Source organism: Cuculus canorus, chromosome 5 (assembly GCF_017976375.1).
Source record: "Cuculus canorus isolate bCucCan1 chromosome 5, bCucCan1.pri, whole genome shotgun sequence".
In the NCBI taxonomy this organism is placed as follows: Eukaryota; Metazoa; Chordata; class Aves; order Cuculiformes; family Cuculidae; genus Cuculus; species Cuculus canorus.
Window position 1 is genome coordinate 55,938,370 of NC_071405.1, and position 12,151 is coordinate 55,950,520.

At 38.6% G+C, this 12,151-nt stretch overlaps 2 protein-coding genes across 3 annotated transcripts in view; both read left to right on the forward strand.

Annotated features, from left to right (window-relative positions):
• Nucleotides 1-9,567, forward strand: part of SYNJ2BP (synaptojanin 2 binding protein) — a 133,433-nt gene extending 123,866 nt beyond the window's left edge. Inside the window, exon 9 of the transcript XR_008450136.1 lies at nt 9,491-9,567. The gene's annotated coding sequence lies outside the window, so the exon portion shown is untranslated. The remainder of the gene's footprint in view (nt 1-9,490) is intronic.
• The window catches only part of LOC128852339 (cytochrome c oxidase assembly protein COX16 homolog, mitochondrial), a 49,721-nt gene extending 38,631 nt beyond the window's left edge, over nt 1-11,090 (forward strand). The window contains exon 4 of one of the 2 annotated variants that reach the window (XM_054068462.1): nt 9,491-11,087. In XM_054068462.1, coding sequence (XP_053924437.1) covers nt 9,491-9,607 — 117 coding nt within the window. In that variant the 3' untranslated portion in view covers nt 9,608-11,087. Of the gene's footprint in view, nt 1-9,490 lie in introns of both variants that reach the window. The other variant, XM_054068461.1, reaches the window with a different exon arrangement.
• The last annotated feature ends 1,061 nt before the right edge of the window (nt 11,091-12,151 follow it).

Here is a 12,151-nt window from a genome sequence, read left to right on the forward strand (position 1 = left end):
CAAGCTACCTTTCTATGTTTTCCATTGTTTATGCAGTCCTCTCACACATTTGTGTCCTCATATGGCCAATTAGTCCTTGCCACTCCCTTTTGCCTAATAAATCATGGTGCTATCCACTAGTGACACTGGTACTAGTATGAGCATAGTTCTGCTGCTAAGCTGGGCCTCGTAGAACACACTGCAAAAATGTCAAGTGTGTACTCGTGACGTAAGCCTAGAGTATTTTACTGTATTTGAAAGAACAAAAATAGTGCTTGAAAGAGGGGGATAAAAAAACTCATTAATGTGATGAGTGAAAAACATCCTTCTGGGTGTTTTACAATCACAGTATATTCCTTTTCACTGGTTTAAATGCAATTTCAAAATAACATTCCTTATTTTAGCACTTGATTTCTGTACTTATGTGAAATAAATTGTCTGGTAGACTAAAAAATCTGTCCTCAGTCAGTTACATCAGACTGCAAAATAAAGAATTATTGTTTAGGGGTTTTCAAGGAAGTAAAAATAAGAAGAGTTTATTAACATTTTACAATAGGAAAATCAATTAGGTTTGAATCAAATATTTGATATCCAATGGGAACCAATGTCAGTTGAAGGCAGAGAAAAAAAAATCACAATAAATAAAAAATATGAAGGATTGCTATGGAAACACTAAATGAGTTATAACACAGAAGATTGATAAAAGATGCTAAGGACATTGGAGAGTTGTCTTATAAATAAGATGACAAGCGTATTTATAAAAGGATGGTGTAGCAGCAATTAATGACGTCATTAATAAATTAATGACGTTGTAAAATCATGAATAACCATGTTGGTAAGGTAGCAACATTCAAAAAATATATTTGTGTTTCTTTTAGAGAAAAACGTCCTTTGTATTCAAATTGGAAAAGGCAAGGGATGTACTTCCAAACCTCTTAATAACTAAACAAGATATTATTAATATCTATTAGACTCGGATGGTTTATAACAGAGTTCCAAGATAACACTTGGAAGAATTCAATGGGTGCTGAAAATCTCAGTCTGGGAATGATGGTTCTCTAAGAATTGTCACTAGGCTGGAAGGTGGTATTTTTAAGCGTTCTGTGAGATTCGGCACAGATCAGGGCAATACCTAGAACTTCAGTGATATAGAAGAAATTGTAGAATCATGATGGATGTGCAAGTGACACAGAAGTATTGAAATAGTAGAAGTATAGCAAGACAGGGACAGAGTTGTTTATTACTTTGTAAACTCGACCCATTAAATGGGCAAAGTACTTTTTAAAGTGGCCAAAGTTATTCGTTTAAAAAATGGGAAATGCTGGCCAGAGTGGACTGTGTTATGGAAAGCAGCAACTCTGGAAAAGATTTAGGAGTCAGTGGATAAATTATTGAAATTGACCTTCTACTGTCATGCTATGCCACAAAGAGCTAATTCAGTCCTTATGAATATAAACAGGATTGGCAGGTATTGGGAAGAGTTGATTTTACTTCTGAGTGTGGCACTAATGAGGCCAGTACTGAAATACTGGATCTACCTCAGGTGTCTGCACTTTGAATAGAACTTTAAAAATGGGATAGCTTGCAGAACAGTCTGAATATGTTAACTCAGGGCTCCAAAGACTGACTTGAACTAAGCTTAAAGACTTGAATATTTTTAAAAGTACCAAAAATAATGGTAGTTAGACATGAATATATAATGTATATAAATAATAATAAAGTGCTAGCTATTGAAGATTTTTTTGAACTGCAACAAAGATACTAAAATTATAACTAAGCTCCATTATTAATAGATGGGAGCATCATTTGAAGACAACCGCAAGAAAAAAAGTGTTCTCTATCTTGCAGAATATAAAAACTTAGAACTTTTCTTTCAGCTGGTTGCAAGCTGTTGGACTCTTTGGGTGAGTGAGGAAATATGCTGGTCAGGATAGAGAATGCTGCTTTCTTGGCTTAAAATCTATGCATATTCAACAGGTTTTGTTCCTCATAATTTGACAGATCACAAAAGGTCAATGTTAGCTCTGGACACAAGTTGTGCAATTGTTTGTCCTTTGAATTAGCCTTGAGAAGAGGAGGCTGAGGGGAGACCTCATTGCTCTCTACAACTACCTGAAAGGAGGTTGTAAAGAGGAGGGTGCTGGCCTCTTCTCCCAAGTAACAGGGGACAGGGCAAGGGGCAATGGCCTCAAGCTCTGCCAGGGGATGTTCAGGCTGGACGTCAGAAAAAAAATTTTCACTGAAGGGGTCATTGGGCACTGGCAGAGGCTGCCCAGGGCGGTGGTGGAGTCAACATCCCTGGAGGTATTTAAAAGATGGGTGGATGAGATACTCAGGGGCATAGTTTAGTGGTTGATAGGAATGGTTGGACTTGATGATCCCAGAGGTCTTTTCCAACCTAGTGATTATGTGAATTACAGGAAAAGTATTGTCATTGCAGTATTGAGATGTTTATTCAGGAGAGTTCAAAAAGTAAAAACAGGTGTATGGAGAGGTGGCTTGGGAATGTAACCTGTGTATTTATTCTCTAAGGAGTAAAAGAAGAACTTGAAGCTCTTCTTTAAAAAGGTTCAAGCTGCTTAATGCTCATTTGACTTAACTTTGGGGGATTGTAGTGCCGGCAGAAAGGATGAAGCATTTTTCTCCAGGAAGGGACTGTGTAGTAACATTGTAATTTATAGTATTCAACAGATGCATCAAAGTGTGTGGACCTGAGGACAAATCTAGAAGGAAGGTAATTCCTGAATGCCAGTAGCTGAAATCTGCAAATGTTTTGTTGCTGCCATTATCAGTACAAGACGATTACAGATTTTGTTGTTGTTGAATAATTAGCAGTTAAGTCTATTGAATTATTTTACTTCAGCGTCTGTGGCTAAATACCTTGAGCTGTTTGAGAGAAGACAAAGATATTGGGGAAAAAAAAAAAAATCCCTCCTTAGTGACACTTGGTGGGGTTGAGATATTTTTCCTTCTCCCTTTTATCACTCCATCCTGCACTGGAAAAGATCAAGTATCCCCCTCAGCCAGGCTCATCTTTACAGAGTTGAAAAAGATCCTGCAAACATCCCAAAAGTCTGCCCCTGGTTGCTCCTCTTTTAGAGGGTTGTGCTGCAGTAACTAGCATATACCTTTACGAAGTTTAATATGATAGAAAGTTGGCAAGATAAAGCTCTCAAAGTTGGGAAATTTGTTGGTCCTTTTAACTTGGCTTGGTCTTCAAAGATGTAAATTCAGAGATAAACTTTAATAAGCAGCACCTCTCTTACTGGTGCACATTAACCATAGCTTGATAAAACTCCCATATGTGAGGGAAATATAAACTATCCTATGTGTACTTCATTGCTTAATTAAACTCGGAATTTGCTGAATTTTGGATATTTGATCTTGAAGGTGTACTATTGCACTCATGCTATTCCTTATGTTGGATATTTCAGAGTTTCATTTTTGCTTAAGAAAAGAAGCTGAAAGTAAATGACCCATGCATGCATCCTTTTGACTTTACCTGTGGAACTTGTGAATCCTTTGAACTGAGGAGTCCTGCTTGGGTCATCTGCAGGTGTAATGCATAAATGACACTGAGTTATCCTCTGACTGCTTGTTACTGGCAAACCCTAATTCCTAGGTGGAGATACCTGCCTGATGTTATTTTCTGTTATTTTAAAGATTCAAGGCTGTATATTCCTGTAGTTCTAACAAAGTGCTATAATTGTTTGGCTTACTGACTAATTTGTATCACTGTAGCTTCTTCATTCAAAACTGAGAGCAGTCTGCAAACACTAATTACACTCTGTGACACCTCTGAGAAGCAGGCAAGTCCAGTTCCCATTCTTCAGATTGGGAAAATGATGCACAGGCAAACTGGTGGTGCAGTTCTTTGATATGCATCTTTTACAACATAGCCACTTAAAGATACTTCTTCTCTCTCTCTGCCCAATGATTCCTTCAGGTGTGCCAGTTCAACTCTTTGCATAGTCTTATGCTTAAATAAGATTAATTCATGAACAGTGTGTATTTGTTCTCCTAATCCAGTTCATTTTTCTGACTGAGGCACAGCCCCACATAGTGTTGAATCGGCATAATTAAATGGAAAATAACCTGTGGGAAAACAGTCTCTTAAACTGATTCACCGTAGGTTGATTAATTATACGATAGATTAAAGGTATTGGATCCCACTGAAGTAAGCAACAAAACCTCCGTTAGTTTCATCATTGCATTTTCAGTCAGTCTTCAGCAAAGCCAAAAAGAGAAGCAACTCTCTGGATGCTTACATGCAAAAAAACCCCCTATTTCATCACTTATTGAACAAACCAACTTTATTCTAGCTATAGCATACTGCTTACTGACGTACTTGTGTACTAATAACATAAAATCTAAGCATTCTGCATTTGGAAAAAAATACGTCTTTTTAATCTGAGGATTAAATCACTAATCATGGGCTGTTAAAGTACAGATTATTAAAACACTAATCATAGACATTAAATTATGTCACATTCTAAACAAAGTAAGCAACACCAAGTTTGTATTAAGAAAATAAGATGTCGAAATGTGGCTCTGGGAAAGAGTTGTAAGAAAGACAATAATGTCATATCAGTGTGATACTAAGATTTTCAGTCACGCACAAGACAGCAGATTCGGTGTCCACCTTAATTCTGTACCTCTGCAAGTATATATCACAGAGTTCCTCAATATATCTTTTATAGTCTTCAAACTGTTTTGACATATTTGCAGGAGCAGACCGGTTTAGTGCATTTCTTTCACTGATTCTTTAAGCCATGAGGATATTCTTCCTGGCTCATCTATTATCTGCAAATACTGTAACACTAGGAAATAATTGTCTCTCTGAGTTGAAGCAATTTCTTTCTGTGGTGCTCATCACAGTATTTATTGTATCTATAAAATAAGCAGGATTTTCTTATCCCTTCTTCCACAAGTGGAAAGCTGAGACTAAAGCCAAACATTTTAAGTGACCAACCTGAATTAACTCAGCCTAAAGACCAATAGCTCTAAAAGAATTTCTGCAGATTCCAATTCGTTTATTGTGGCATGAAGACTATCCTGCAAAACTAGAATTCAAACTCTTTTTAAAATTTTATTTTTTTTTAAGGCTGACAGAGGATTATGTCTTTTACTTAATATGAAGCCAGATGGTTGAACCAGAATTGAAAACTGAATGTCTCTCTACATCCTTATTGGTACCTTTGCACTAGACAAGCTGTTTAACCAAAGTCAACTGTGTGGCAAACAGTTGAACCTTTTTATTTTTTGTTCACTGTGCCTGTTTGCGTAGATGCATTTTTAAAATGAATTTACAGCTTCTCTTAGTCCTGTACTCTTAAGAGGCAGTTTAGCTGATTTAGGAAGTGAATCAGTAGATTTAATGGACTGCACTGGTCTTGCTTTAAACAGCTAATTTTAAATATACTTTGGGCTATTTGAGACAGGCAGGAAAAGCAGTGCTGGTCTGATCTGATTACAAGTCATTGTAGTCTTCAATGATTGACTATTTAGTACATTGAATTGGGAGAGAAAGCTTTCTGGTTTTTAAACTGCCGGTTCATATGGATTTCAATTTACTAAAAGCTGGGAGTAGTTTACCATCTTTATGTGATGTTTCCATGAATTTAGATGGACAGAGTCCAGGTGGCCAAAAAGAAAAAAAAATAAGAAATTAAAAAGCCCCAGCCAGTTAGAATGAAAGAGATTCGCTTCGTCTGAGAGCAGAGCTAGACTCTTGGCTGAGTTCTCACGGTAAAGCTCAGGCAATCTGAAGGAGCTCTGTAGCTTTGCGGCTTGTGCTGCAGGTAATCAATAGAAGGACTGTCAGTTTGGTCTTACTCTAAGCCTAAGATTAATTTAAAATGTGGCTATGTATGTGTCTTTGGCCTATATCTAGTGTAGCCATTTGTTCTGGAGTGATAAGTGTTTTAAGAATTTTCATGTCAGTGACCAAGCAAAAAGGTTACATTTTGTTTAGTTGTATCTGAGGTAGTGTCATGGTTTAACTCCAACCAGCAACTAAGCACCTGGGAGCTGCTTCGGCACTACCACCCAGATGGGATGGAGGAGACTATCAGAAGAGTGAGGAAAATCTGTGGGTTGAGATAAAGGCAGTTTAACAGGTAAAGCAAAAGCTGCATGTACAAGCAAAGGAAAACAAAGGATTCAGTCACTACTTCCTATTGACAGGCAGGGGTTCAGAGATTTCCAGGAAAGTGATGCTCCATCACACCAACGGTTACTTGGGAAGAGAAACACCAGTCGCTCTGAATGTGTGTGTTGTACTGATTCCTCCCCCACCCCTTCTTTCTGGGTGTCATATAGTGTGGAATATCCCTTTGGTCATTTGGGGTCAGCCATCCTGGCTGTGTCCTCTCCCAGCTTCTTGTGCACCCTCAGCCTCCTCACTAGTGGGGCAGCATGGGAAACAGAAGAGGCCTTGACACTGTGTAAGGACTGCTCAGCAGTAACTGAAACATCCGTGTGTTATCAACGCCATTTTCAGCACAAATCCAAAACATAGCCCTGTACTAGCTACTAGGAAGAGAATTAACTATTCCAGCCAAAATCAGCAGAGGTACATAACTTGCAAAAAAGCCATGCAGTAGGAAAACATTGCTGAACTGAGATTTTTGGGGTCCCCTCTTACTGATGATAATCCATCTTATGCTTATCCCTGTGGACCAGGAGTCCTCTATTCTTCCAAACCTTGATAGCATCAGTTTCAAAAAGTAGGTAGTCTAATTGTGCTGCCGTCTGATGACTGGGCAGATACCTGTCCTATGAAATACTAATTTTTGCAGATGCTGTTATAAGCCAGCAAAGAAGATGCTTTCTTCTTTAATAGCAGCGAGATGTCAAACACAATCTTTACATGTGGCACAAATTGTTAACGATCTCTAGAAATATATTCTATGTATTCATTAGAATCTTTAATTCCTTATATTTTAATTGACAGAAAGTAACACTGTCAATAGATGTTATCTGTTCTGTAGTTTGAGGCAAAGCCATTCACTGTACATCACCCTTGTACCTTGTGTTTTATTCTGTCTGTATATCACTATTTTCCATGTAGCTTTATGCTTTCCATTGGAAACTGCCAAAGTATGTACTTGTAGTGGTTTGTTTAGATTGTATAGTTTTGAAATATTACCTGTTTTGGACAAACCTCTCTGAAAAGCCTTTGTGAAGTTTCAGGGGCAGATTAAAATGAACTTTTGGTAAAGGTCTCCAGTATGCATGTCTCTTTTGATAGGCTTCTTTACATAGCCTATCTTTAGATACTAAAGTTGTATGGTTTTGAAATACTACAGGCCCCCTTCAGGTACTGGCAAGTCGCTATAAGATCTCCTCTGAGCCTTCTCCTCTCCAGGCTGAACAAGCCCAACTCTCAGCCTGGAGAAGAGAAGGCTCAGAGGAGACCTTATAGCGACTTGCCAGTACCTGAATGGGGCCTACAGGAAAGCTGGAGAGGGGCTATTCATAAAGGTTTGTGGTGATAGGACGAGGGGGAACAGGTATAAACTGGAGAGAGGCAGATTTAGACTGGACATTAGGAAGAATTTCTTCACCATGAGGGTGGTGAGACACTGGAAGAGGTTGGCAAGGGAAGTTGTGGATGACCCATCCCTGGTGGTGTTCAAGGCCAGGCTGGATGGGGCCTTGGGCAGCCTGATCTAGTGGGATGTCCCTGCCCATGGCAAGGGGATTGGAACTAGATGATATTTAAGGTCCCTTCCAACCTTAACTATTCTATGATACTACTACAAGTTCTGTTGTGTGTATTTTAAATGTTGATTCTTGTTCAGACTTTGGGAGCTGTTTGGAAATAGTTTGCATCCTCGCAGCTGTGTAGTACTTTGTGTTTAATAAATTTCTCCCTTGTGTTAAAGCACAAGGTTGTTTTCAGTGCAGTTTCCTTGAAGCTTTCATTAAAATCAGATGTTAAATTCTGATTTTTCAATCAGAGTAGATAATCACTGCTGTGCGAGATAATGCATGCCCTCCCTCCTTCTCCTTTCTTCCATGTCAGCTTAGATCCCTTCCAGCTGAAATGAAGTACCAGCTAATCATAAGTTGTATAAAGTAGTGAAGACAATTCTTCAGAAAGACCTTTGCCAACTCCACTGCTGCTCCTACCCTGTGAAAGTCTGCTGTGTTTGTGCATGTGTTCTCATATATCTTCTGTTGAATGTTGCCTAATTTCTTCTGATATCTGACTAACCTCATTGTAATTTCCTCAGTTGTAGAAGTGGCAAAAACTTTTACATAACATGAACTATTAGCAGCAAGTCTGTTCTGTTATAGCTGTTGAATTATTCTGTGACTATTATTCAAGTCCCTCAGTATTTGCCATTTATTTGGATGATTGATAGTAGGCAAATTAGATCACAGGCAGAGGGCAGGGTTAATTATTTTCTGGTGTATTTTTCCAGCATTTTCTGAGGTGAGGCCTTGATCACAAATCAGAGGTTTAAACCCCACTGCAGTACATCATGCATAGTTGATGGTATGCAGTGTTGCCCTGTTTAGTAGCATGTAGAACAGCTCTGGTTCTCGCAGTGGTGCAAACTGCCTCCTTGGTCTCGTGTTGCCAGAGCCCCATCGTGTCCAATGTACTGTTCCACTGGCTGATATGTGAGACTCAAGGTCTGTGTCTGCTGGAAGGGGACTTTGGTGTCTCTGCCAGTAGGACTGTGAAGATGCAGTATATGTTTGTCTTCTTCAACTGTAGCACATGGTAGGTGAGGTCAGGAGGGTGCCTGTTCTTCATTTTTGTGCCCCTCTAAGGCTAGATAAATACTGCAGTCATTGGCATTTCTGGGTGGGATGATAGGAATAGGCAAGAAGGTAATTGAAATCTCGATAGTTTTTAAGTGTCTGACGGTTTGGTCAGTTAGCATATCTCGTGTATGACTTAGTGAGAGACCTATCTGCGATGGCTGGGTGCCGTAAGAAACTAAGCAACAGAAAGTGTTCCATACCTCTCTCTAGTTAGCCACATAGATTGAATGGAATTGCACTGTCTCCCTTCGTGCTAGGTAATTTGTCTGTTTCAGTATGCTTTGTATTGTTGCTGACAGGATACTTCAGGTCACTAATTACTAATCTTCCATTTGAGCTGTTCTAATGTTTTCACACCTAGTACTTCAGTATATGGAAGACTTTCAGTTGAAGAACACATCTGGAAAAATACGTGAGAGAAGAAAAAAAAACATATATGCAAGATACCTTCAGTTGCGTCCAGATGCTATAGTGCTTCCTGTCCTTGCATGTTATTTATCTGTTGATAAGCAGATGCAGTAATGATTACTCTATTCATTTACATACTTATATGGATGACTTCCTAATTTTTTCTCCTTGTAGTGGAACTTCTTTTGCAGAGTAGATGAAATTTCATCCACACAGTAGTGATACTGATTTTCTTGTGCATAAGAAAACAATTTAGAATAATAAATACTTTAAATCATGGGACTGTCAAGGTGATGCTCTTTTTTTTGCTGTTTATCTGCAGAAGCTGGAAAAGTCTGACTTGGATAACTGGGAGAACATCAGAGGACCCCGTCTGTGGGAGGATTCCAGGACTGTTCAGAAGCAACAGCGAGAGGCTATCCGCCTCAAGACAGAGTGATTGAACAACTTTGAGTGATTGCCCTACTTCAGTGCCTCTGGAAAAAAAGAAGTCTCAGGCTGGACTATATTATTTTGTAATCCAGTGTCAGGAACAGACATGGGAGGTGGGGGTTGCGCTCAGAAATTCATGCTGATGTATATATAAATAACTGTGAGATCAGTCCAAAAGGCAGTGTATTATATGAAGCTCTTTGTTTGCATCCATTTGCACAGAGTTCCATAGGCTGTATATATGAATTCTGAATAAAAAAAAAAAAAGCTGAATATTCTACTGAGAATATCCCATTGTTTTTCAATTCCTGTCATTCAAAACTGAGATGCTTCAGCAAGGAATAACATTTCAGGAGTCACTTGTCAGTACCAGAAGTTGTCATCTTAATGAGAACAACAGTGCTGTCATCTAGATGTGTGTGACCAGATAAATGCTGCTTCAGGGAGCCCTTGAATGACTTCAGGCTCTTAGTCTTGGAAGAGACTCCAGAGGCATCTGAGCTGTTCGGAACAGTGAGTCCTTTTTTTTGGCTAAATAATATCCTTGTGTTTCATTTCCAGGAACTTGACTGTCATGTACAGTGTGTCAGCTGGTAATTGGTTAAATAACATTTGTTGAGCGGTGGTTAAATTTTTGTGATTAGTTTATTGATACATTTGTGCAGGCAGGAGCTTTGCACTGGAACTTCTCAGTTTACATTGGAAGAATTCTTCCTCGCTAAGAGCTCTGCTGTTTCTCTGTAATCAGATATTGTAGCAGAATCTCTATATGGTGGCAAAGCTCACCTTGCATGTATTATTCCACGTATATTTGTGCATGTGCACAGATATTTTTTTTATCTTTTAATGAATTCTTCTGAAATGCTTGTCTTTTTACATTTCTCTTTGAATGCTAAGTGTTTGCTGTTAGAGGAAACCCGTGCTAACATTTGGACCCTTCTGCTGAGACAGTTCAATGAAGAAACATCTAGGCAGTTTTTTAGATTAAATTAAGCTTTTGATAAGGTATTACAACAGACCTATAAAACCCCTCTTCAAGGGAATGGAGTAGTAGAGCACAGGTTAAGAGTAGATTCAAAGCATTCAGTGACATCTTTGTGTAAATCTTTCTGGAACAGTCCTTGGAAAAGGTGTGATTTTATTCTGTGCAAAATATGTCAAATGCAATCTGAATATCTTTTGGGACATTTTATTTAGGGTAGGGTCCTTGTTCTCATGTGAAGCTTCCTTCAGCCCCTGATTTTCTTCAGTATCTCAGGGATGAAGTCTAGTGTTTCTCTCAGGAAGAAGAATCAACACTGATTTTTAGAGAATTGTAATGCAATTCATAAAGCATTACATGAAATATCTTAGTCATTTTCTGTGCATGTTTTCTTCTGATAGAGTTGCAAAGACCATCACAAAGTGTTGCGTGTTATCTCAAACAAGGTCAGAGCTGTGTATTTGTGTGTTTCCCTGTTCAATATTATATATAACTTTGGTTCTAAATAGATGTACTAACAAATTAAATCAACCAGGAGAGGAACAATACAAGAGTGAGGTAATCGTAAATGCTATAGGAAAACAACTGAAAAACTGGAACTTGGAGGCATTAAGCTGTGCTAGACCTAGACAAGAGGGAAATTGGTTCAATTGCTTTGTCATTAGTTTTCGCTAAAAAATAAAACAACATTCTTTGGTAAATAAGATATAAAATAGGACATATAAGGAGTAATTAAAACTGTGTGCCTTGTTAAGCATGTCTTTCAGCTCTTAAATTCAAATTCTGGTGCTGTTCCACTGATAGCAGCAAGGTTAATTGCTCAAGGGACATCAGTGCGTTAACTACACCGACAGAGTATCCTCTGAGTCAGGACTCCTGAAGTGTCACTGCTGCTGTTATGGTACTAGCTGGACCGCTGGAAATGTTTCTTCATGTTTCCCAGTGTAGATCCATCTCGTGTGGACTGCAAATTTGCTATGTCTTTTCCAGAGGATACACATCTTCCTTTTCCCAGCCTTAATTGAAGGAGAGGGAAAATTGCCATTTTGCATATGGAGAGACATGATCAGCTCCTAGTCTTGCAACATTGGCTAACAGTATGGGCCAACACTATTCCTGAAATAAACACATGGCTGTCTACGTACCACATGTACATGCTAACCCTTCCCCGAGGGGAAGAAGCAAAGATATTTCTCTTTGATTAAACCCTTAGGCTTAAGAGTTTCCTTGATAAACAAACCATTCACTGAAATATCCTTTGTCTTTTTAGTAAATTTATATCCTGCAACGGCCATTTTCGGAATGGACATCTTATTTCAGAAGGTCTGGAATACAGTTGTAAGTAATTACATCTAAGGAGAACATTTTTTATGTCATAACTTATAATCCGGTTTTAGTTGGTTGCTTGCTGATTGTGGAGGCTCCATCCTCCCTTTTTCATAGGCACTGAATTTCCTGTAGTTTCTAAGTGCATATTTGTAACTACCTTTGATGTGGCATCTCTGGAGAGTAATGGATTTATCTTAGCATCTCTGAGAAACACTGACATGGAGTTGGAAAATATTCCGA